This window comes from Lissotriton helveticus, chromosome 3_2, assembly GCF_964261635.1.
Source record: "Lissotriton helveticus chromosome 3_2, aLisHel1.1, whole genome shotgun sequence".
Taxonomy (NCBI): domain Eukaryota; kingdom Metazoa; phylum Chordata; class Amphibia; order Caudata; family Salamandridae; genus Lissotriton; species Lissotriton helveticus.
Genome location: NC_136062.1, coordinates 191003190 through 191029478, shown reverse-complemented (window position 1 = coordinate 191029478; position 26289 = coordinate 191003190). Strand labels below are relative to the sequence as shown.

The window sequence follows — 26289 nt, the reverse complement described above, 5'->3', positions numbered from 1 at the left end:
GAGATACACCCATCTGTCCTCCACCCGTACTTCCAGCAGTGGGGTCATCCGGAGATAGACCTGTTTGCCACAAAAGAAAACGCAAAATGCCAACACTTTGCCGCCAGGTTCCCTCACCCACAGTCGCAGGGGAATGCGATATGGATGAACTGGTCAGGCAAATTTGCGTACGCTTTTCCGCCAGCCCCTCTAATACCGCTGGTCGCAAGAAAGCTAAGGCAGCACGCGATGACTCTCATCCTAGTTGCTCCAACGTGGGCGCGCCAGGCTTGGTACACCACGTTCCTCGAACTCTCAGTGGTGCCGCATCAAAGACTGCGCCTCACGCCCAGACTTTTGACGCAGAACCATGGAGAAATTCAGCATCCAGATCCGCAACAGCTCAACCTGGCGATCTGGCTCCTGAAGTCCTAGAGTTTGGATACCTTAACCTACCTCCGGAATGCATGAACATCATCAAGGAGGCAAGGAAACCAACTACCAGAGCATGCTATGCTGCAAAATGGAAGCGTTTTGTCATTTACTGTGCAGCCAATGACATCAACCCGCTAGATGCATCTATCCCCAACATCATTTGCTATCTGTTGCATCTTTACAAGTGCAATCTAGCGTACACTTCCATTCGGATACATCTATCCGCCATAGCGGCTTATCTTCAAAACAGGCAGCATCTCTCTGTCTTCAGAGTGCCCGCCATTAAAGCCTTCCTTGAAGGTCTGAAACGAGTCATTCCCCCAAGAACACCGCCAGCTCCGGTGTGGAACCTCAATGTCGTTCTCACCAGACTTATGGGACCACCATTTGAGCCACTGCACTCGTGTGAACTCCAGTTCCTTACGTGGAAAGTAGCTTTCCTAGTAGCTATTACGTCTCTGAGGCGTGTCAGTGAGCTGCAAGCGCTCACAATCCAAGAGCCATTCATTCAAATTCATCCAAATAGGGTAGTGCTACGCACTAACCCCAAATTCCTTCCGAAGGTGGTGTCACAGTTTCATCTCAACCAAACTATTGACTTACCAGCATTCTTTCAAAACCCGCAAACGGTGGCAGAAAGAATGCTCCATACCTTAGATGTACGGAGGGCGTTGATGTACTACATAGACAGAACACAACCCTTTAGAAAGACAAAACAACTTTTTGTTGCCTTCGCACCACAACACAAAGGCAACCCTATTTCCAAAGCAGGGATAGCCAGATGGATTGTTAAGTGCATCCAGATATGTTATCAAAACGCCAAGCGCACTTTAACAATACCCCCAAGGGCGCACTCCACACGCAAACTGGGGGCATCCATGGCTTTCCTAGGGAACATTCCTTTGGAGGATATTTGCAGAGCAGCCACGTGGGTTACACCACATACCTTTACAAAACACTACTGTGTTGATGTGCATTCCAAGCAGCAAGCTGCTGTAGGACAGGCTGTTCTAAAAACACTTTTTCAGGTTTCTGCAGCTGGCACGGGCGACCGCCGCTGATGGAGGGACTGCTATGTATTCTATGCTAAGATATGAATTTAGCAGCCCACATGCCTCGAACTGAATATGCTACTTACCAGTATGCATCTGTTCTTGGCATGTAGGGCTGCTAACATTCATATCGCCCGCCCTCCTCCCCGGTGCCTGTCGCAGCTGCAGATATACTATTGTATTTATTCATTAGCATGGACATCCTTTACACTTTTCACTCCATCTTCTGCCACAATGGCGAAAAACAATCTGGGGATGGAGCCGATGCCCATGCGCACTGTAGTCCAGGGGAGGAGCCACCTATCTCAGGATACTTCGAAGACTCTTCCAGGACAACAATGTGCGATCATCCGGACCCAACACTAGGCGGCGATCTAATGCTAAGATATGAATGTTAGCAGCCCTACATGCCAAGAACAGATGCATACTGGTAAGTAGCATATTCAATTAGACAGCAGACGGTAAATCAATTAACCGTACTGTTCAACCTGGCCAAGGTAAGACACGTTTACTAAAGCTATTATTAAATGTTCATGACTCATAGATGTCAAAATTGTCTGCACATCAGTATACAGAAACAAAAAGTTCCTTCTGTAGATTTAACGAATAAGCCTTGGGTACGTGAGAATAAAAACCACCCCCCATCATCGGCACAGGGTAAGCCACCCATAATTGGTAGCGTCTTACCTTTACCAAATAAGTTGTTTGCGACAACAGTTTATAGAATTATCTTCTATAAACTGTTGTCGCAAACAACTTATTTGGTTTTCGTGTTTTGTTATTATGAAGAATGAGAATACATTTATTGAAATAGAGCTGATCTTGAGTGACATGCTCCTGAAATTTGTTTAACTCTTAAAAAAGTTACTGATCGATTCGGTTTATAAATATAGAGGTCTTGGACCACTTTCCTATAACGCAAGAAACCCAGGTCCAGTACCTTTTTGGGTTACCCCATTACTTTAATTGATCTAGCTTAGGCTAAGCTCAATTACTGATAGCTGCCATAGAACTCCACAAAAAGACTTCTCATCTTCTTCCGAAGGATTGTGTCACCATTGCTTCTGTCCATTTACTGATAACTTAATTAGCTTTCTTCCCTACATGGTGCTGGCCTGGTCCAGTTGACTGTTCTTCACTTGACTGAATTTGTGTTTTGTCTCTTCCACTATGTCTCTTTTTTCCTTGCAGGCCCAGGGCTGGAGCAGTGGCAGAGAGGCTCTGGAGTAATGCACATGTGAGGGACCTCCAAGATGCTTATAACAGGCTAACTGAGTTCCGCTGCCGGTTACTGAGGTAAATACTTGTGTGTGTGTGTGTGACCGAGTGACCATTGAGGTCACTACCTAAATCTCCTATGTGCATGGCTTTCAAGACTGTAATACAAAAGTTTTGGATTAAACAATAAACACACAAGACAAGAAACCTTAGACCTGTGGACTGATCATATCGATTTCGCATCTTCATTACGTATTTGCTTAAAACTTTACATGTGTGTAAGTCCCTAAATTGATTAAATTAAGGAGGGATAAACACTGGGCGCCTTACGCTTAAATGTAACATAATGGATCCGAGCCTCCAGGCCAAGTTGGCATATGAACAGTACAATAAATGTATTTAAAATACCATTAAGGGGAATATTTATACCAGTCCTCAGTAATTGATATGGGTGATGGGGAACAAAACCAATCTCCTTTCCACCCCAAGGGTTTTGAACCAGATAACCTGATTCTCTAACAACACCTCACACCTCTAACGCTGACTGTGAGTTAGAGAGACCCTACACCTCGCTTGCATGCTTCGATGCAGGAAGGTGGGTCTAGATTCTTCTCTCTCTATAGGGTAATCGACCCCATGACTTGGAGCAGCTCAAAAAAAGAGGATCAAGTCTAAGAATGTGGTCTATCTTGAAAAAAGGGGCAATTTAAAATCCTGCATTGCCTTTAAATGAGGATTGGAATCAAATTCAAATTCAGGTTTTTTCGGTGCAAATAAACACCGTATAAGTATAGGAATGGAATCAAAATGTGCATTGAATTCTGCAACTTCACAATCGGGTGCATAGTGATAGTCTTCTGCACAACTGCAAGCGCCTGGTTGATAAGATCAGTCTAGATAAAATAAAGTTGTTCTATGAGAAAGCTACTGACTGAGGAAGGAAGTGGAACATGAGTAAAAAGATGTCCGGATGTGGTGCAGCATGCTTTTATGAGACGATCTGATACTTAAACTATGGACTGGGGGCCGCTTGCGACCCTCCTGACCTTTGCATGCAGCCACCTGCTCAACAGCAGCTCAACACTGCTATTTATTTGACTGAAATGTCAAATAAACGGGCAAGCCTTTATTTACAGGTTAACTGAAGTGAACGAAAGGAAGCTACGGTGTCCTGCACCACTTAATTTAAGGAACACCTTCATTTTTAAAGACATCTTGCAGCAAACGTGTTAAAATATGATACACTTTTTGAATTCAGAAAAAACTATTTCATTACCATGCAGAAGCGTTTAACCCCAGCACATCAGACTATATCGGTGCATTGAGAATTCTTGTTTTTTAATGATAGTATTCAAACATTAATTGAGAAACGTGTGCTTCCCCTCACTCTGACAACACCAATAGTAAACCAAGAGGCAAGACAATTGCTATGTGCACACTCTGGGAAGTCCTGTATGTTGTCGTCCTCTGATGTGTGATAATTAAGAAAATACAGCAGTTGCATACGATCACACAGTTTGGTCATATGGGAAAGCTAGGATTGAGCCCAGGTTTTCTGGCTTCACAATGTGCAAATCAGCCACTAGATGTACTTGTTTCGCTTCCCCTATGCCCTCCTTACAATCAACCCCCCACCTCCTCCCTTACCCACATGAGCCAAACCCTGCAGGCATCAATCATGCCCTCGGACATACCACAGACCAAACTGTTGGCCCCTGAGAGAAAGCTTGCGTGTACCCAGAGGCTCCAGAAGCATGCAGGTCTTCGGAAGAGGATGGAAGGTGAGGCCGAGCGTGCGTGCTGCTTGGACAGGAGCCTTGTCTCAGAAGGACGTCTTTCGTGTAACACCCGAGTAAAAGCCAGAAGGTTTACATGTCCCATGGACACAGAGAACTCTTATGCAACTTGCCACTGTTGGCAGCCATCTTGAATATCCAGAGTATTTCTTGCTTGTGGTCCATAGCGCCCTGTAAGGCAATCATGATGGCTAGTTGCTGCAGCCCGGATTGTTGGGAATCCCTGACCTCTTTTTTTACGTGATGTTGGCGGTAGACATCTTGGAACCAGAGAAGTATTTTGCAAAGATGAAGATTGTCATTAATTTCCACTTGACAAAGGAGCTGTGAAAAAGTATGATGTACTGTACAGCACTTGTTTGCTTTCACAAGGAATCCTTCATTAAAAGCATGTCCACTTGTTTACTTCATAAGGAGCTCCCTGTTATGATTACAAACGCTGCTGCACATGTAATTCAGCAAGGAAGTTCCTGTATAGCTTAGAAACTATTCTTTTGGCAAACTTCAGTGTAATTATCTTGGCACATAATTATTATTAACTGGCATGATCATATGAGTGCTGGTAAATATATGATCTCCAGTGTGATAAAAGAATGCCCTTCTAGTTACAGTTACCCTCTTCTCACATTAAATAAAAGCAAATCACTGAAAGTCATTTTCAAATATTGAAGGAAGCTCTCTTTAGCATTGCAACTTGTTATAATCGTGTTATTTACAGTTACTATAGCCACCTTAATTGCATTTCAGCTCAGACGAAAGAATGAGTTCAGTTAATGATAGTGTGTAAATACAGACTGCACAGCAGACCATGCTATAGGCTTGGTAAAGATATTGTACCGCTAAACATCAACACTTCTGCAGTGCATGCTAAGCCCAGTTGTGCAACCGGGCAGTCTGAGAACATCCAGTGTCTTCTCCCATTCCTTTTTCCTGAGGCCTGCTGCAAACCTGCACAATCATAGGGTGAGATGGGTAGGGTGGGAAAAGTGTGCCTTTGCCCCTGTTGGATCCAGATTGCCGGGTTAGGGCGGGTTGAAGGGATGATCAGCCAGAGGGTGAGTAGCATAACAACTACTGGGAATTATAAGGACTTGGTTAAAACAGGGGCCTTTACTTCGTTGGTTGAACATAAGCTTAAGGCTGTCCCTCGGGATTCCATATGCATTCTGGGATTCATCCGGACTCATTCACTGATGGAGCTACTGCTACAAATAAGGCAGGCTTGGTTTGAATGCTGCTGGTAATAGAATGGCCAATGAAGAAAAGGGGGCACTCTGTATTCTAATGCAACTAGGGTATGAAGGCCATACATAAAACAGATGTTCCAAAGGCCATCATTTAGAAGAAATGAGGCAAATTGACAGGGACATACATTTCAATGAATCCGGCTTTTGCAATGGATGGTTTGAAATGATCCCATTAGACACCATTCTGCCTAAGGACCACGAACGTTGGTTACAGAGCTGTTGAATGGCATGATGTGTAATATCATAACTGCAATAAAAATATATTTAATTTTTTTTTTTTTTTAAATAGACACCATTCTGCCAATAGATATCCAACCCTATATAGGACTCTACAAAATTAGACGACACTAAGGAAAAAAGGACTTTCTTGCCCTAGTGTTTGTGAAAATATTAGTAGGACTAATATGATACAAAAAGTGTAAATATGATTAGTATATGTTTTGATGAATTCATTATGAGCCTTATCATTTATAAATTCATGTATAGATGATCTAGTTGTATATATGTTGTATAAATCAATGTTTAGTGTGTGTACATATATGTTCTTCAACAAAAAAGGAGAAGAGAATATACATTTTTGAAACGAAGGAGAATCCCAAATGTGTAAAATATCAAATAAGAAAAAAAGATACACTTAAAGCCCAGAGTCAATAAAAGAGACTATTGAGGCAACAAAAAAGAGTGTGATTGATGGTGTCAGAGGCATCTTTGTTTATAAATATGTTTGTATATTGATTCCAGCCTATGGTATCCTAAATTGAATCATTTCCCTGTGTTATGAATCCTTAGTTAAATGTAGGCTCCCAGGAAACCATTGAGTGTGTGTTGTCAGGTAGGGTGGTCGTGGGTTTAGTCCTGGTTGGTTGCCCGACTACTTTAGCTAAAAAAGATGCATCTGACGTGTAATTAATTTGTAGCCTGAGAATTGCATCTAGGTTGCAATTTCCCAAGCTGGAATGTTATCTCCTCATTATTACTGGGTTCACTACCTTCTTCGCATGTGTGGGTGCCCATCATTCCCATATATGGGTGCACATCGTTGCCATAATGATCCTGTTTGTGCAACATTTTAATTTCCCTCCACAGCAGATAGGAAAAATAGCAACTACAGACAATTTGTGTACATTTCCTGAGGAATGACAGATTGTGTATGAATGTGTACTAGTACATGTGTGACAAAACAACCAAGGTACTTTTTTGCCAACTATGATTATTCTTTTAAATGAGAAGGTGATACAACGAAGTACATCTCATTTTAATGCTGCTGACGTAGAGCATTGAGAACAAACCCATCTGACCACACGCATACCAGTTCATACCATACCAGGTAGTCTAGGCCCTTTGTAACACTCCTTTATCTCATAGAAGTTTGTGGATTACTCCTGAGTTGTGCCAGAGTGGTCACATTGTACCCCTGTTTGCTCTGTCCTTTTCAATGGTTCCTTCTGTTTCCATTCTTAGGCGAGGAGTAAGGGCAGAGCCTCTCTACGTTGGAGTCTGTGACCCCGAGTACAACGGCTACTAGGATTGACGCTCTGCTTGCTGAATCCTTGTTGGGCATTACCCTCCGCTCTTGGGGTGTCGAGGTGTTGGCTGCTGGTGTTTTGATGATCATCTGGATCTTATTTCTGGCGTCTGGAACATCACAAACTGCTTCTGGGATGTCCAGCAGTCTGAAAAATCACAGAACCCCCACTTAACGTCAGATTATGAGTGCTGCGTTATTGTTGGGTTTCAATAGCTGGCGTCTCGGATATTTTGACGGTGCATTGTATTTTGGCTGTGGGGGAGAGGGGCACCGGGTGTCGGGACATCATGGTGGCAGTTTTGTTGGATGTGAGATGTATGCTACATGCCAGACATAAGTCAATAGTATTTTTTTGGGGGTGGGTGAAGTATACAACGGGTGTGGTTGACACAACTTCGAGATTCTGGATGTTGAGGGGCTGGGAGTGGGTGGGCATAACATCATAGTAGATTTGTGTTCTTGGGGGAGATGTGTTTACAGCGTCCCTGGACCAGAAGAGCCTGGAATGTGCATCGATCAGAGATACGTGACCACGTCCTCTTCTACGTGCCGCCATTGTGCACAAAAGGTCAATTTGGCAGCAGGGCAACAACGAAGCACAAGAAGGACTATGCTGCCAAACTCAGGACCAAATTGTAGTTCTCTATCATGCTTATTCTAGAGGAAGTTTGAGTAGCTTATATACATTTATTTGGGACCGTAGTAATTGTACTGAAATGATGTTCAACAACTGGGAAAATGATTCTTTTTACATATGTTTTTTGTGTAGATGAGTGTGAAAGCGATGGCTACGAGTCCACCACCTGGCCAGTGGTGTTGTGAATATTGTTCACATTTCATGTGACCATGGTCAGTGGACACAAAGCTCCCCTGTATACTTCTTTACCAAAGACCTTCGGATGAGGTGTGGCTATCTCCAGGCGCGTCTGAACCTTTACCCTCAAGTGAGACTGCGGACTGGACACAACCATATGGCTTAACTGGGAAAAGGAAGTTTTACAAGAAGGGAAGTGCTAGCCTCGTGTTCGAGTCCATTTAACTTGGTTAGTGACATTAAACTTTTTATCCAGATATCCTTCTAAAGCACGCTCTTCCTACTTTCGAGCACCTATTAAGTTTCTTTATTTCCAGCATTAGTAGACCAGTGCATATTACTAAGGTATGATAGGATTGGCCCTCGCCAGGGGAGCAGTGATTTATCGCTCATAGGATGCTGGGGCTATAGTATCCTGTCATGGAGCTCAGCAGAGCTATGGAACTGGTTCCAATCTGCACCACTCTACAGACAAGCTCGGTCTACTTTTCTTATACTTAAGGGCCCCTTCCAGTGTCAAGATAAAATATGCCCCCTTAACCAAATCTGCATCACTCACAGCAACAGTAGGTATTCTAGAATGTTGCTGTTTAATGTCTGCTTACGTTTTGAGGTGTATTGGGACACCATTCACTGGACTGCCCCTTTAAGAAGTGGCTCAGCCAACTCCTTAGTTTCATACCATCCCACTGTGTACCTTGTGCCGTTACAGCTCTAAACACACTCCAGTGATATGTAGTACATAAATAAAATGGAAATGCCTGCCCCACTTTTGTTTTCCCCCCTAGAATCAATGCTGCTGAAACTTTCCGAGGTTTTTAATACTTATGAAATGAACCTGTCATGCCTTTTCAGATTTTTATCGAGAAGATTGCTGGTTTGCTATTGGTACACCTTTAATTACTTCCATCAGCGTAATGACCTGTTGCCGTGTAGTGCCACCCTGGTAAAATTGTTCGTTTTGGTCATTAATGTATGTTTGTTCCTTGCCTCGACCTCCATGAAGTGCATCCAGCAGATGGTAGGAGAGGAGAGCTGTTCATACGGGTCTGGCTCTTCCACACTGCCCATCTTCTTCTTTCCACTTGCAGAGCCCCAGGGTTTCTGCTTGTATGCAGTACTTATCAAATGACGTACCTACATGTACCAGGAACAGGGTGGTAGAACTGGGAGTCCAGGGTCCCAAGCTGGGGATTGCACTGAGACCTGCATTGAAAGCAGAGAGGGAGGCAAATAAACAAGTTAAACTTACCTTTGGCTGTTGCCTCCAGAGATTGGAGACCATGCATGATTTGTAAAACGTCTTCATGCAATTTTTGAGCCCATTATTGTGTCCAAAAGACTGGTTCAAGCAGAATGTCTCCTGGCGAGACATCTTCTGGAATCAGTCTCCTGCTGGTATCTTGTGAGACCTAGCTACTTCATTTCACACCCTCACCCCCCTCCTGGCTGAAACTAGTGATACTGTTGGCCTAGCCTGCATCCTATTTTATTGACATGTTCGTTTCACGGTCCAGTTACCTACATCCACAACGTTACCTTGTCTCTGATTGCCAATTACTTGTTTTTTGAGCGGGTAGTACCTTTTCCCTTTTATTGTTTTTATCGAATCCATGGCATGCGGATGCAAAACTTTCTCCAGGTTGGCTAATTTCGCATCTGCCTGCCTCAAATTTTAAATAGACAGAATGTCTTACTGCTCAAGAATTCCCCGTGTTCCGCACAGTGAGGAATGCACGGACCGAGAAATGCTTGTGCTGCCCTGCACTGAGGCTGGACCATGAAGTCCCCAGCCAATTATTGAAAGCCAGTTCCCCAGAAGTGACACCTGTTCGTGGCGCTTACCTGCTGTAGCATCCAGGGGCCCCTGCAGGCCGGTTTCCTTCCTGGGGAACTGGCTTTCACGGAAAAATTGTTTTCAAGAGCACTGTCGGGGTTCCCAGGCAAAGCAAATTATCACAACAATAAATATATTACCCAGCCCTTCACAGGACCTCAAAAAACAAATGTGTTGTGCTTTTTGTCTCATCTGTCTGCGTCTGCGGGCAAACTTGTGGTCGTAATTTCTCCGATCGCCTTCGCCACCAATATCCACTTTACATGTTTCCGGTGCATTAAAGTTGGGCGTCTGCGAAATTTGCACAAAATGGTTGTTGCATACATGCGTTGGGTTTACATTGTGTGCAGTTGTAATAAAGACTTCATTATCAAAATGCGTTTTCTAACCTATTTAAAGAATTTCTGGGTCAGGGTGGGAGATTTCGTGGGATTGGTGAGTTGTCATTGGCGGGTGCTTTTTATGTAAAAGTGGAATTGTGCTGGAACACCGGGGTTGAAAGACTCGTCTTCAGTCAGCGCTTGCGATTTTATAAAGTGCCAGGAGGGGGCGGTGCTGCTCCTTGGAAGCGGCGTTGCTGGCTTGAAGAAGCGCCTGGCTGCTTCAGCGCGCGAGAAGCGTGAAAAGGTTTTGATATAAAATTGGTTCAAAATTAATTAGTACTCTTTCTTCGGATTGGAGCTGCAGTATTTTAGTTTTTTTGTTTTTGATTTGATATGATTTGACCTCTTAACTCTCTGTGCGGCCTTCATATGCACCTGCACAGACCTCAAGGGAGAGGTGTGGCGCCGCGGCCAGGGCGACTGACGCTGGAATCTGGGGACCACGGTTCGATCCCCGGCTCCGGCGGCAGGTTAGCCCAGCACCATGTGACTCTGGGCAATAGCTCGCTTAATCTCCCCGACGGCCTCCCAGCGCCTAGAGACCCTTACGGGTGATTGTGCGCTTTATAAATGTGGACTTTTACCTCTCTGTTTGACAGATGGAGAGCTCTCAGTAGGAAGGGAAGAGGTGCTGGGGGCCTGCAAGGGCTGCGGGGTTGCTCTTGCGTAGAGGGCTGATTACGTGGTAGAACAGGTTGGGCAACATCGGGTCTACATTCGAACTCTGAACCTCTTTTCAAGTGTGCCTCCGCGTTCAAACTCTAGATGCAGTGACCGCTAGCGAGTTTTGTAAATTGTGGGGCCCTGCTTCCCAATCCGATAGCACAATCGAGAGAATCCCGCCGCTCTGGGTAGTAAGATTTGGAGGAATTTTTCCTCCTTTCGCCCCAAAAAAATTGTAAAACGATGGGGGCCAATTGCTGCATTTTGCAGCACAAATGAAAAAAAAATTGTAAAACATCAAAGGATTTGCAGGCAATTTTGAGTAGGTTCTTGCAAAATATTCCAATAATTCATCCTCGCCAAAGGTGTTTAGTGGATACACCTATGAAACTGACCAGAAAACCCCAGGTTTGAAAGCAGTTAAAATAATAAGGTTATGCCAAATGGCATAAACTCATATAATTATTTATTCAAAAAGTATTACAATTGTGCTTAGCTCTTCCCTTCTCATTCCTGTCGTTTTCTATTTCTGCCCCTTGGGAGTATATATACCCGCAGTCATGTAATGTGACTTAGTGTCTTCTGGGAAAGAACACAGTGGTCAAGTGAAAAATTACCCATATCTGTAAATCTCAGGCCTGAGACAGAATAATTGCTCAGGGTAGACAGATCTTACAGTCCGAGGCAGAAGAGCGCATAACTCAGGTTAAACGACCTTAAAGGTTCAGGCAGCAGATCTATTTGTTAGCTTACACTGATATTAAAAGCTAAGGTCTCAGACATCTGTTATATATAGTAATGATAATGTCATAAGAAGCTATCATTACATATGATTAAATCACTCTCCATGAGTCAGGGAATAACTGCTGGAGAGGCAAGGAATTGATGGTACAACATAAGCAATTAGTGTCTTCAAATAAAAATGAATTATCACTCAAATTACCACTTTAGAATATTCTCAAAGTGGTCGCATTTTTTTAACCCAAAAATCGTGCTTTTTTTCGGAAAATACGCTCTTTTTGCCCATGTCCTATTAAATAAAGTAATTTGCAGCACACCTCTTTTTTGATTGAATTTTTTCGAAAAATGCCATCAATTTGCAAAAGACTATTTACTTTATATTTTAGTAAATACATTAAGTTGCCAATTAGCTGGCACTTTATCCAGCCATTTGTTTGTCACTGTGCCACATGGATAAATACTACCCAACATTCCCATGTTACAGCCCTGCATGTGAATGAGAACAAATCATATGTCTACCTGCTATAGGACAGGTAGCACACCCATTTCGCTCATTAACCCACATGCCCAGGCTTCCTTTTGCTCCTGCACTCACTGCCTACATAGGTTTGTGTACAAATATCTACAGATACCCTCTCCAATACAGATACACCCGCCCTCTCTATCCTGACCTTTCTTTACATCCATGAGGCTGTGTCTGCTCCTCTTTGCCTGCACCTTCTTGCCTGCCCCTGCGTGGCTGGTAACTCTGGAGATTTTCTAAGGCTTCCTAGGTAACCAATGTGTTCGTTCTTCTGGTTAAAAACTAGAAGGGTGAACTTTTGGTGCACGTAATTTACACGATGTGGTGTGTATTGAAGAGAGGAGGTTATCCAGTGTTCCAAGATTACATATCCATTTAACTCTCAGAAGATCCTAAATATTGCAAACAAAGAGTGGGCTCCTAGCTTTTAAATAGAAGAACTATTGCATTGTTTACCTAGGAAGCCTTGAAAAAACCCTAGACGTACCAGCCATTCAGCGGTGAAACAGGTGTTGGCTAAGAGAAAAAAACAGGTTAAAAAAGGCAGAATAGATACTCTCCAGAGGCGAATGGACTGGAATGAACGAATGAAACCATGGGAACTCTGAAAGGAAAACTTATGCAACATGTGCTGTGTAATATTTATTAAATGTATTTCTGAACTTGTGAAGCTCTTTTCATACTCTTCTTGATCTAGTGTTCTTTACAAAATAAATGTTTAGTAGTATTTTCATTGGGTACTCTCATGCTCATTTTCAACAAATGTAGCTTACCCACATGAGAGAACTCTCATCCTTTATGTTATGTGTATTTATAAAGCTCAATATCCCCCACATGGGTATTCTGGTACTTAGGAGGCGTGTGTGTGTAGCCCTACCTCGGGTATGTATGTTGGTTAATGTAGATTTTCCTAGTATTCATGACGGAAAGTCTTAATTTTATTAAAGACACGGAGGCGAGTATTATGCTTTCTAATCTTGCGTTTAATCAAACAGCAGCCAAGATAAGCAATGAAAACTACAGTTCCCAGAGGGCCAGAACAGCTGGGCCATGGGAATGTGAAAAAACGCGATAGTACAGTAACCAATCATAGAAGACCTATCAAATAAAGGCAACTAACTGACTGCGCAGCTTCCTCTTTTCGCTGTGAGCCAGTCATAAAGGTTCAGTGAATAAAGGACAAATTAACATAATTAAGGCCAGAGCCAAAGTCCAGGAACATAAGTCTTGCATCAGAGGAATCCAAGGGAGAAGATCGAACAGGAGACCAGGAGAAGGATCCGGAGGCACTGGAAGTGGAGGACGTGGAGGCGAAGACCTCAGCATTCGAAGAGTAGAACTCCTAAGACGAAGCCGGTGGTAAGGCTGGATTTGCTGTAGGGAGGGAGAAACAAATGTCAGTAATGTTGCGGCGGGATAATACTCGCCTCCGTGTCTTTAATAAAATTAAGACTTTCCGTCATGAATACTAGGAAAATCTACATTTTATGGCAAGACCGGAGGCTCCTATTATGCTTGTTCAAAGCATATTAACAACATCAGAAGCCACAGTATGGATTGGTTTACAATAGAACATACGAAAGATACTGTCATTGGACCAATCTGCCGATCTGAGAATGTCCTCCAATCGGGAGCCAGACCAAAAGGCTTTAGAAGCCATGGCTCCCCTGGCCGAGTGAGCCCCAAAAATGGAGACATCAATTCCGGCAAGAGATATGACCCAGCGAACCCACCGGGCCAGGGAAGGGGAAGAGACAGGGAGATGGGGTTTACGAAATGAAATCAGGAGTTGAGAGCAAGAGGGCGTTCTGAGATCAGCGGTCCTTTCTTCATACACTTTTAAGCATTGTCCAATACACAGTTTGGGTTGAGCAGGGAAATAAGGATAAAATACTGATTCCAAATTAGTTTTTGTGCGTCTGCGTATTTGAAACATCACACCTGTAGGGGAAAATTGGCGAGCAGAAACATCTAGAGCTTTGACATCAGAAACTCTCTTAATGGAAATCAAACACAGTAACATGGTAAGTTTGGCAGACAACATTTTGAGTGAAAGAACCGAATTGTCAGGCCAATTAATGAACAATTTAAGAACAACTGTAACGTCCCATAAAGAAGAATACTTAGCCAACGGTGGTTTCGCACATCGAACACCTTTCAGAAGACGACAAATGAGGGGATGAGCACCAACTGGTTTTCCATCAATTTGGGAGTGGTTAAGGGAGATAGCCGAACGGTATAGATTGACAGTGCGGTAAGCCTTACCTGCGCTTGCCTCGGAAGCGAGGAAATTAATAACAAAATTCAGAGGGGCTGAAATGGGATTGAGGTCCCTTTCCAAACACCAGCCTGCCCAAAGAGACCAGGCGGATTTGTACGCCTTGGAGGTGCCAGGGGCCCAGGCCTGGCTGATAAAGAGCGAAGCCTCTTGTGAAATGAGGACGTGAGAATGGGGAGGCCGGAAACTTTCCAGGCCGACAAGGTCAGAGTGTTGTCGAGAATGAGACTGTGTTGTTCGCCCTGAGGATTGAGGAGGAGATCCCGGAAGGAGGGAAGAAGGACCGGGAAGTCCACCGCCATCTCCAAAAGAGACGGAAACCAAACCTGAGCCTGCCAGAAAGGAGCCACGAGAACCAGGGACGAAGACTGGCGGCGAATTTGAGAGAGGACCCTGTTGATCATCAAGAAAGGGGGGAAGGCATAATGCAGATGGCGAGACCAATCCTGCAGGAAGGCGTCTGTCGCCAAGGCCAGAGGGTCCGGACGCCAACTGTAAAACCGGGGCAATTGGGAGGTGAGCCGGGACGCGAAAAGGTCGATGGAGAAAGGGCCCCAAAGATGGGAGAGGGAAAGAAAAACGGATGGACAGAGCTTCCAGTCGCTGGAATCTCGAAGGAATCGTGAGTGCCAATCGGCCACAGAATTGAGATCCCCTGGGAGATACTCCGCGGACAAGGAAAGGTGATGGGCGAGGCAGTATTCCCACAGACTTTTCGCTAAGTCTGCCAGAGGCTTTGACCTGGTGCCGCCTAGATGGTTGATATAGCGGACCGCAGAAACATTGTCCATGCGTAGGAGGATTGAACAGCGAATCCTGTTCTTTGAAAGGCTTTTGATCGCAAAGGAGCCTGCAAGCATCTCTAAACAGTTGATGTGCAGCTTGGACTCCTCGGCGGACCATGAGCCCCCAGTCGAGATTGGCCCACAGCGGGCGCCCCAACCCGATAGGCTTGCATCGGATTCTAAGACAAGATCTGGGGCCGTGGCGAAGATAGTCCGGCCGTTCCACGCATCTAAATGGTCTGTCCACCATTGGAGCTCGATGCGGGAATAAAGGCACTTATCTGACTGCGAGCAGCAAGAAAAGAGGAAGCTGCGCAGTCAGTTAGTTGCCTTTATTTGATAGGTCTTCTATGATTGGTTACTGTACTATCGCGTTTTTTCACATTCCCATGGCCCAGCTGTTCTGGCCCTCTGGGAACTGTAGTTTTCATTGCTTATCTTGGCTGCTGTTTGATTAAACGCAAGATTAGAAAGCATAATAGGAGCCTCCGGTCTTGCCATAAAATTGAAAATCCAGGTCTTCTTCAACTTCTTGTGGAATTCAAGAAACGAAGAGGAGGCTTTAATGTAGTTAGAGGTCGGTGTAAGAGAACGCTCATCATTCCGATCTGGTTCTGTATATGCGTAGGATGTGTGCGAGTAAGAGTCCTGTGGAGCAGAGTTATCTGGGTGGTTGGTGGAGGTGGATGTGACTTTTCAGGTAGGTGGGGCCTAAGTTGTGTAGTGCCTTGAATGTTTGTTTGAGGAGTTTAGAATGAGCGAGTTGTGTATCTGGAGGCAGCAAAGCTCCCAGAGTTGTGGTGTGATGTGACTTCTGTGTGGGAGGTTGAGGATGAGTCTGGCTGCTGAGTTCTGGATGGTTTGTATTCTTCTGATGAGTTATTTGATGATCTTGGCATAGAGGATATTCGTGTAGTCCAGCTTGCTGGAGAGTATGGCATGAGTGACTGCTTTTCCTGCAATTGCTGGGGGGTCATTTGATGATCTTCCTCTGCATCTTCAGGGGATGGAAATAGGATGCAGTGACAGCCTGTCTTACTCATTTCCAGTTTGCTGTTGATGATACTTTTGAGATTCCTGGTATGGGTGCTGTTCTTTCCGAAGATCACTACTTCTGTCTTGTCCGTGTTAAGCTTACGGCAGTTGGCTTTCATCCAGTTAGTGACTTCGGTCAACCAGGTGGTGTCTTTGTTTCTTCTGTTGGGGTCTTGTCCGAGAGGGAGAATATGAGTTGTGTGTCTTCAGAGTAAGAGGGGATGTTGATGTGTGCGTGGATGATATTGGCCAGAAGGATCGTGGATGCGTTGAAGAGGGTGAGCAAACAACCATGATGCACCCAGCAGATGATTTGTGGCTTCTGAGTAGTAAGGTGCCAGGTTGACAGCTAGTGTTACGAAGTTCTTTTAAGGAAGAGCAGAACCAGCTGTGATCGGGTCCTTGGATGCCAATCTCATGCAGGTGCCTGATGAGGTGTGAGACTGTGAAGCATGCCGAAGAAATGTCCAGGAGAATGAGGGCTGCGTGTCTCCTCTGTCAAGGATCATGCGGTCTACATCTGTGTTGATAAGTGGTGCTTCTATATTCTGCGAGTGCATGTATTTCTTCAGGTATACACCAATTCTCCACCATATTGACCACTGATTATGGTTTTCTGGATTCTAAGGGCCTAAGTGTAATCTGAACAGGTGATCCTAGAAGAACTGAGGGGAGGACCGCAAAGTGCGTCTACTCACATCACCAAAGGAGACAGTGCGTACAAAATGGATGCTAAAATAGCCTGGAAAGTGAAACCACCACTACTGGACAGGATAATAATTCATGTATTTTACCAGATTTCTTTGGTAGCACTTGTCTGACTTGACACGCCGGCCCAAGTGCTTTATATTGTACTTATTGTGCATGATGCGGGGATCAGTTGTTTCTGTTCTGCGGGTGCAGATAGGTGGCACCCTCTGGTTTAGTTAGTTTACGTCCGCGCCCTCCTCTGTTTGACTTGTGGAAGGATGGCAAGAAGCCCCGAGTAATCTTTCACACGTCCAGAATGAACGTAAGAGCCAGTAACCAGAATGGTGATGCTTCCACAGTTCCAGTCCCTGGATAGGGGCTTTCATCTGGGATCTCTTTAATGCTTATCATGCAATGAAGTGTGGCCAGCAGAAAGAGCTGTGATATTGTCCAAACGTAAAATCTTCCTTCTGGGTCCACTTTTCTATGCTTTGTACACTGTAAAATTCTGAAAATCCCTGTCTTTTAAATGAATATTTTTAGTTAGAATTTTTTGTGATGAGGCCCCATACTCCCCCTATTGATGTGTTAGGTATCTTTTTCAGGCTTCGATATCGGCTTTGTGCAAATCATGTTAAATCATTTAAAGGGCGTTTCTTGCTCTGCTGGGGATGCTTTTTAGCCCCCATGGCTCTTGCCCTGAGCACCCCCGCTCTGTGCCCGCAGTGGTGACTTCCACCGCGCGCGTGTGCTGACACGGAGGCCGTGACCCTGAGCTCCTGCCGCCAATCAGCTGTGATGTGCAGCCCGGACCAGGCATGTCACTGAATAGCGAGAGATAATTAAGGAATAATCCAGGCGTCTCGCTGATTTATGGCAATGGATTAAGTGTCAAGGCTGAATAGTTGCAGGTTAAGTCCCTGTGACGGTCTTCTCCCCATAGGGCGCGGTGTTGCCTCTCTCGAGGTAACCCTTTCCGTGCCGTGTTGCGAGTTCTGTTTCACCTCTGTGCGCGCTCCTTTTCAGGAGAAAATATATCGACTTCTATCGTAGATCAGTATGTTGCAGAATTTTAACTCGGGGCTTGCATTCATTAAGTTGCTGGAGTTTGGTTCTCGTTTTATTTCCAGTGTACGCTGGCTTTTAATGTTAAAGTCCTATGTTGCCTATAGGTTTCACATTGGTGTAGTCGCTGGCCTAGAGAACTCTGTCCTTGGAAGAAAAACAACTCCATATATTGCATTTTAGGTGTAATATACTATTCTGTATTTTTTGTTGTAATCACAAAATGAAGAGCCACAGGGACTGAGGCTCCTCTGGAAGATGCCCAAAAATGGAGCTCCCCGAGTCGTAAACCTGTATAATCGAAGCACCTAGGAAAGAAAACGCGGCAGTTAGAAAACACATGCTAAAAACTACTGTTGATTTTCCACCTAGGTGCTTTGCTCATGTGCACATTCAGTCGTGTCTCTCTTTTGCCCGTAGGTGCTTTTTACGGCAGACTACCAGGTGGTGAGGTCAAGATTAGGCAGCAGGCTAGTCTCGGGGCGCCAGCCTCGGATTGGTAATGCGGGCATTCGGGCAATGCCTGAGGGGCCGGTGACTGCGTTCTGCTGTGGGCTGCTTTTTTGAGCAGCCTGGGGGGCCATTTGGGCGCTGTCTCATTGTTGGATCAGCCAGCGGCCCAGTGGGTGTCTGAGCGGCCTTTCTAGAGGCTGATGGGCGCTCATTACCTCCGTTTTGCAACAGGCAGAGGTGTCACTCCCTTTGTCTCGCTGACCGGCCCATTAATGGGTGCACATATTGAGCAGGGGCAGGGGGCCTGAGCAGAAGTGGCCTCACTTGTTTCACCATTGTAAACTAACACGTGCATTTTTTTACCACCTCCTCCACCCCCAGGTTTTTTTATAAAATTATGCTAAAGCAGTGATTTGACTGAGGAGTGATTATGCAAATGTGGGCCGATCTTTTTTTTTTTTTGCGTGCCAGGGCCGATTTTCAATCCCAATCCAACCCTGCTGGGCGCATTACGTGCCCGCACCTGCCCGCAACCTATTTAATTCGCTCTCGGTTGCCTGCGCAGTGACTAAGGAGATTCCTGAGGCGGAAGCCGGGAATCATAGCTGGAAATTATAACTTCTATGTTGTTATACTTTTAACTGGAAAACTTACCGCTGTACTTTGCTCGTAGCCGTGCCACTCCTCCTTCCATATCGCAGCCGATTAGGAGCTGCTGGGGGACACAGGAGGGATTTCGCGGCGCATAACTTTGGACGCCATCTTGGGGGAATCTGAGGCAGCAGGCTAGTCTCTGGGCGCATTACCTGCCCGCGGTGTATGAAATGAGCCCATCAGTAGGTACGTGCAGCGGGCGCGCCAAAGGCAAGCCCGTCTACGCCCGTCCGCGCAAGTCCGAGTCGGGAGGTGGGATTCGCTGCCCAACCTACTTTGATACCTTTGCCTGCCAGCTTCCTTTCATACACGAGTAAAGCGTTGTTGGAGATTAGAACTTCTGCGCCGAATAACAAAGGGATGCCAGACAACTGTCTCACTAAATTTCGAGCAGTCTTAGAAGGGCCGGTTACCTGTGACTCCTGTAAGTACCAGTGTTGTACAGAAGGGAAGGGCTTAACTCAAAACCCTGATGATAGCCTGCATACCCCTAGGGGGCTAAGCTATATCTTATGTAATGTCAGATCTCTGGCAAAACATCATACTGAAATCTGGGATATGCTATCCACCTATTCCCCGGAAATATGTTTTCTAACAGAAACATGGCTAACCCCTCATAACTACCCTGCTATAAATCTAGCAATTCCCGATAACTACAAATTTATTAATTTGGACAGAGGTGGAAAGCAGGGAGGTGGTATTGGGATAGTTTTTAAAGATCATCTAAAAGCCCAATGGTTGGCTACCTCCTGCAATGATACTGCGGAAATCGGTATCTTCAGGATCTCCATGTCGTCTACAGTGACCTGGGACGGAGCCCTTCTCTATCGCCCTCCTGGACCCAAGCTGAACTTCATCACTATTTTGACGGAATTCATAGCCACGCAGGCCTTAGCCTCCAGCAACTTCGTTTTGCTGGGGATTTGCTCAATACAGATACCACTCAGCTGACCTCAAGCCTACATGAGATGGGCTTAACACAACTGGTCCGCGGCTCCACCCACAGTGCAGGCCATATGCTGGATATGATTTTTACTAATATGGAATACCTAAAATTCCATTCTTCATGTCCTTTGATATGGACTGATCATCATATGATTCTTTTCTTAAATCCGCAAAACATCGAACGCCCTAAGCAAATGCCTCTTAATCACCTAAACCCAAAAAAGGGAAGACCCTGGCAGAAGCTCACAGGAGAAGCATTTAGGGAGACTTTTCCTCGCTTTAACAGTGACCCAGAACAGGGTTTGCAGGATACCTCAGACAGGCTGGCTAGTTTCAACTTGGCGATGGTTCAGACCCTGGATGCAGTCATTCCAGAGCGGAAAAAGATACCCTCCACTCGATGGAAATCGGCTGCATGGTATTCGGAGGATTTAAAATTGGATAAATCTTCATGTAAGGCCCTAGAACGCCGATGGAGAACAACTCAAGACGTTGAGGATAAACAAAGAAAACAGCCTTATCCCGTTACCATCATAAAATTAAAAGGGCCAGATGTACACATATTCAATTACAAATAGAACAAGCCGGAAACTCGTCTCAGACACTGTTCAATATAGTGAAAGACTTTGTCTCTCCCCCTGCATGTAAACAGATATCCCTTGAAACACAGGAACTGTGTGATTCTTTAGCGACATACTTTCAAAACAAAATATTATTAATCTATGATAGTTTCCCTACCAGTAGCCATAAGCACAGTAGAGATATAGAGAAATTGGACACCTTAAGGTCAGCGTCTGGCTGTCATCTTAAGCATTTTGAAACGATCTCATTAGAAGACGTAAAACATCTACTTCAGACAGTAAAATCAGGATCTCCAAGTGATTTTTGCCCTGCTAGCACAATGGCTCTTCTCGCCCCCATCTGTGCTCTCCCAATCCAGGAAATTTTCAATTCTTCCATTGAAACGGGCTGGATTCCAACAGCTTGGAAGGAAGCTTATGTCCGACCAATCCAAAAAAATTGACAGCGGATTCGCAACTCCTGAGCAACTATAGGCCTATATCCTTGCTGCCCTTACTAGGGAAGCTGCTGGAGGCGCACATAAATAAACAACTGAGCAATTACCTAGAGATAAATAACATCCTGGATCCATCGCAGTCAGGCTTTAGACCGGGCTTCAGCACAGAGTCTGCCCTACTTGCTGTCACAGACTCTATCAGACAAACCTTAGATGAAGGAAAATCCGCATTTCTCATCCTCCTGGACCTCTCCGCAGCATTTGATACGGTCTCCCATCGTCTGTTGTTGGAGAGGTTGCAGGACTGTGGTGTGGAAAATATTACCCTGAAGTGGCTAAAAAGCTTTTTGACAGATAGAGGGCAAACTGTTATGATGGGCCCTTATAGGTCCAAAAAAGTTTGGTTAGACAAGGGTGTACCACAGGGCTCCTGTCTAAGCCCTACTCTTTTTAATGTATATACTCCCCCTTTGGCCAAAATTGTTCGACCATTTGGATTCGAGATTATTACATGCTGACGATACCCAGTTGATCTTTCCTATCTGCTCAAACCTGAATGAGGAAAGAGCATGTTTTTCGGCTGGTATGCTGGCAATATCAAGCTGGATGACAGAAAGCTATCTACGGCTCAACCCAGGAAAAACGGAAGTGATGATCCTGGGTAGAATAAATAATAATCTCGACATGGCCAACTGGTGGCCTGAGCAGGTGGGGAAGGCCCCCACACCCACACCGAGGAGTCTGGGAATAAAATTGGACGACAAGCTAACCATGAAGGGCAATGTAAGAAACATAACTAGCTCCTGTTACTATAGCCTTCGTCTCCTTCGCAGAATTATCCCATATCTGCCGATGAATCACCGTAGGACAGTGGTCCAGGCAATGGTGGTGAGCTGTCTAGACTACGGTAATGCCTTACTGGCAGAGGTGGGAGAAACTCTAATAGCGAAACTTCAGGTTATCCAAAATACAGCGGCCAGGATGGTCCTAAACCATCCCCCAGGAACTCCATCCCTCCCATTGCTCAAAGAGCTCCATTGGCTTCCAGTAAAAAAGAGAGCACTCTTTAAGATATGCTGCCTCACTTTTAAAGCCATAATGGTGTTGGTCCCGGCTATTTACAAAAGAAACTCAGCATGCAGTCATCTTGCCGCAATCTTAGATCAAATACTATGGCTTTGTTAAAGATCCCCCGTATCCGACATACCCGATCGGGGGGCAGAGCCTACTCTTATGTTGCTCCTAAATATTGGAGCTCACTACCAGAGCCCCTACATAAATGTTCCTCCTATCTGACTTTTAGGAAACAACTTAAAACATTTTTATTCTAATTTGTTAGCTATTTTATGCCCTGCCCTTTCTCTGGTCTCCTACTTTCATAGCGCTGAGATGCCCCCGGGTGAGTCAAGCGCTCTATAAGAGCCCATTAACATAACATAACTACTGCTGCCTACTATTGTAGTGTGCTGTATCCGATCACAGCCTTTCTCTGTTGTAGCAGTGCACTTACTGTCAACCCCTGTCCTGTTTCCCTACTATTCCTGTTTCTCAGTGCTGTGTAACTTATCTTTTTGCAGCTTTGCCATCCGCATTGCCACGAGCAAATTCTAAAACATTTCTATTTAGACATTTATAAAGCACAAACTGTTCTCGAATGGCATCATGGTGCTAGGACCAGCAGCTAAAGCTGCACACAAGAAATATTGTGAGCCTATTACAGCAGAAGATTTAGCAAAAGGGGTGCGTTTTCAACCTTTTCTGAAAGGTAGAGCAATCGGAAATATGCCAGAGATCAACAAGGGGGGCATTCCAGTTAGTCTGCTGTAGTGTGGGGCGTACACTTTTGGAACATAGATCTAAGTTCTTTGAAAGAAGCATGATGAAGCAGGAACCTAGGGTCAGTGTGGTAAAAGCCTGAATGCGGCAAGCACAATACTTTGAAGTGTGTCATTAGGTCCAGCCTGAGTCAGCGCGCATGCGCTACTCAGCGAGACTGTTGTAGTGGAGTACTGAGGACAAGCTCCGCCCACTCTCCGCCCAAGTGGGCTATTGGCTTGTAACCGTGTCCTTCCTTAATGCTAGTGTCTGATCCGTAAAGAGGTTTGCTAGTCCCTCCTTACTCGCGCCTTGTCTTCCTTTGTAACCTTCCATGGTTACTGGCCCCCCTTTCTTTGGTTCTTCCACAGTAGTGTTATTTAGTCTTGTAAGCACTGCACTATTTTCTTTATTGAACTTCTCTTACTGCAGGCATGATGTGCTCTGCTTACATTCAGTACGCCATACCCGCTTTCTCTTTTAAAGTCGCTAGGAAAATCGCAGCAGCTTCTTTGAAACACAGTTTGTGCCTTTACTCTACTCCTTGAACAATTCTACCCATAAAATTAGTGAGAGCAACAAGCATGCTGGGATACCTTGGGACAAGTTTACGCTATATAAAACAGCCCAAAAATATCAGGCACTGCCAGACGCATAAATGCATGTTAGGAGGTGAGTAGTATTATCGTACGTGCCTGCGTGCATGTAAGAGTCCTTGGTGTGCGTTTTGGTTAAGAAGAATGCAGGCTACCTGCGACCACGTCGTGGCAGAATAATCTCATACCTCAGTGCTGTGACAGATTTTCAGAGCCCCTCCCTTGCACAAAGATTCGAGCAGTGGTGAAAAGAAAACAACGCCCACGGGCAGTCATCTAAACCCACAGATGTATGTTTTATATTGCATTATGATATCTGTAAAGATGCTGTGAAAATACACAGAGGCATAGCCATCCAACACAGAGATGTGATAAGTATTCTGAAGACAGGGGAACGCATCAGGGGTGCAAAAGGACAGCAAACTACAGCACACTCCCCCCCCATTAAGGGGTCAAGTTAAGGGAACGGCCCGCACCATGCACTCTTAAAGCCATCTGCGTTTTTTTTTTGCAGGATGAAAATGAATGCACGTGGCATGGAGGTGTGTCCTAGTACGTGCCTTGCCACCTACGAATTCAGAAGAACTGCGCTATGTTTGTGTATTCACTAAGTGGCAGCTCGTGTGATCCTGGGCAAATGATATGCTCTTTGTGAGCCTCATTCACCATAACCCGTCCCATTTAGGACGCCTAGGGATGGGATAATTGCTGCCGTGAAACATAGGAGAAATAATTCTATAAAATGAGCGTTCTCTTCATCGGGAAACAAAAGGACAGACATGTAGGCAAAGATACTTGAACACGGACTCCCTCCTGCACCTACCTTGTGTGTGGCCAAGCACTGCATCACCATTTGGACTGGCTGTAATCAGAGTACAGTCGGCAAAAAATGAGAAGGAAGTCTAAACCTCCAGACAAGAAGTACATAAAATCACGTAAAACCCAGTGGTCTGGCCGGCCAAGTGCACAAGGTGTGAAGCACATAGAGCTGCTGTGCATGGGTCATGCAGAGTCTGTGAGCTGAGCGACCTGCAGCTGGGAAAGATTGTGCCGAGCAAGTACAACCTGCTGCAGGGCAGTACCCGTTCCACACTGGCCCAGCATGCAAGGACTCCTGAGCTGCATCACATTAACTGCAACCTATCACAAGCATGGTGTGTAGAGGAAGGGCAGTGTACCTCGTGCAACTGCATGGGGGTCATGACAGGCCTTTACTAGATTTCAAACGTCAGCCACGCACACATTGCGTGGTGCAGTTAATATATTGACTTTTCTGTTACCGCGCACTGTGTACACTGGGGAGGAAGGGCAAAACACTTTATGCACGGGTAGCAGTAGGGATAAAACACAAACCCGGAACGCTGTATAGTACACAAGGCATCCCAAAAGACGTAGCAGCAGATTTTAGAATTCGTGAAAATAATTCTCCCTAGCAATATTGAGTGCCTGCATACACCGTTCCTGTCAAGGTCGCAACTGTGCGAACGGATGGGAGTGGCCACTCTGCCAATCCTGAAAGGTGGCGTGGGATGGTATGTGAGGGAGAAATTGCGAGGGAGAAATTGCATTTTTGCATAGCTGATATCTCCCTTCAGATAGTGTGAAGTGCAGAGACAGCCAAGCGCAAAGGCCTTTAACAGTCAGTGGCAGACCTAGCTACCTTTAGCCCAGAGCTTGCTCCCCCTGCTGAAAAATTATTACTGAGTCTTCATCCACAAGTGCATTATAAATGCAGTTAGTCGAGAATCTGAAGGCAGCAGAGAACCTCGAAGCATGGTGGTGTCCAGGGGCATTCTGCAGCCGTCTCGCGCCTGCATGCTCAGCTTTGGGAAATACAGCATCTGTAGTGAATGCGAAACATTAAAGATCTGCTATAGCTGGGTTTGAATATGAGTGTCCTGTAACAGCCTCTCTAGAGCGTGTCCTAGAACCAGTCTAGAACAGCCGATGGCAGCAGATCACGCAGCAGTTAGGGTAGACCCTGCAGTTCTTGCTTCATGTAACTGCTGCATGCAGTATAATGGCTGCAGCTCCTGCTTCTGGGGTAGGGGGCTTAAAAACTGCAGCTACTGTTGCAGGGTGGCACCATAAAGACTCTGTAAAGCCAAGAAGCGGCTATATCCCTACTACAATCAGCCTAGATGCTGCAGTTCACTCTGTAGCCAGTCTAGAATCTGTGGGTTTTGCTTGGGTTATCTGGAAGTTTCCGGAAGGAACAACAGACCGACAGTGAGATGCTGCATTGTGAACTCCCCTAGAGAGCTAAGACCTCTTGTCAGTGGTCGCTGCACACGACAGAGAATAGCAGTAATGTGCGATACTATCCAGCATAGGTAAATACTTATAAGGTCCCAAAGGCAAGACCAAATGCATTGCAAATGCTTGTTTTTTTAAGTATCGCCTACGCTGCACGCATGCGCGCTGCATAGGAGAGGACCTCTTGTAATCAACTCGCTTTTTGGGCCAAAAACGTGCATGCGTTGCATTGCTTGCAATGGCAACGCGTGCACGTTTGGAAATTCCCTTGCGGGAGCGAGCTTTGGCGCCATGTGTTAGCAATTATCACTAATGGCGCTGCTTGCTCCCGCAAGGGAAACACTTTCACTTTTGCTGCCACTTGTTGCCAATGCTTGTTCATTCCCCCGTCGCCCCACTCTTTTGTTCTTTTGTTGCATTTTTGCTTGCTTGCAAGTCTGTGCAGGCGTTAACTTCCCAGCCGGCTGTGGCGCGCGCACCCAC

The 26289-nt window shown here is 45.3% G+C and overlaps 1 protein-coding gene across 1 annotated transcript in view; it reads left to right on the top strand.

Annotated features, from left to right (window-relative positions):
* The window catches only part of HEXA (hexosaminidase subunit alpha), an 87991-nt gene extending 77709 nt beyond the window's left edge, over nt 1-10282 (top strand). Inside the window, exons 13-14 of the mRNA XM_078685028.1 lie at nt 2658-2762; nt 7189-10282. Coding sequence (XP_078541154.1) covers nt 2658-2762; nt 7189-7252 — 169 coding nt within the window. The 3' untranslated portion in view covers nt 7253-10282. The remainder of the gene's footprint in view (nt 1-2657; nt 2763-7188) is intronic.
* The last annotated feature ends 16007 nt before the right edge of the window (nt 10283-26289 follow it).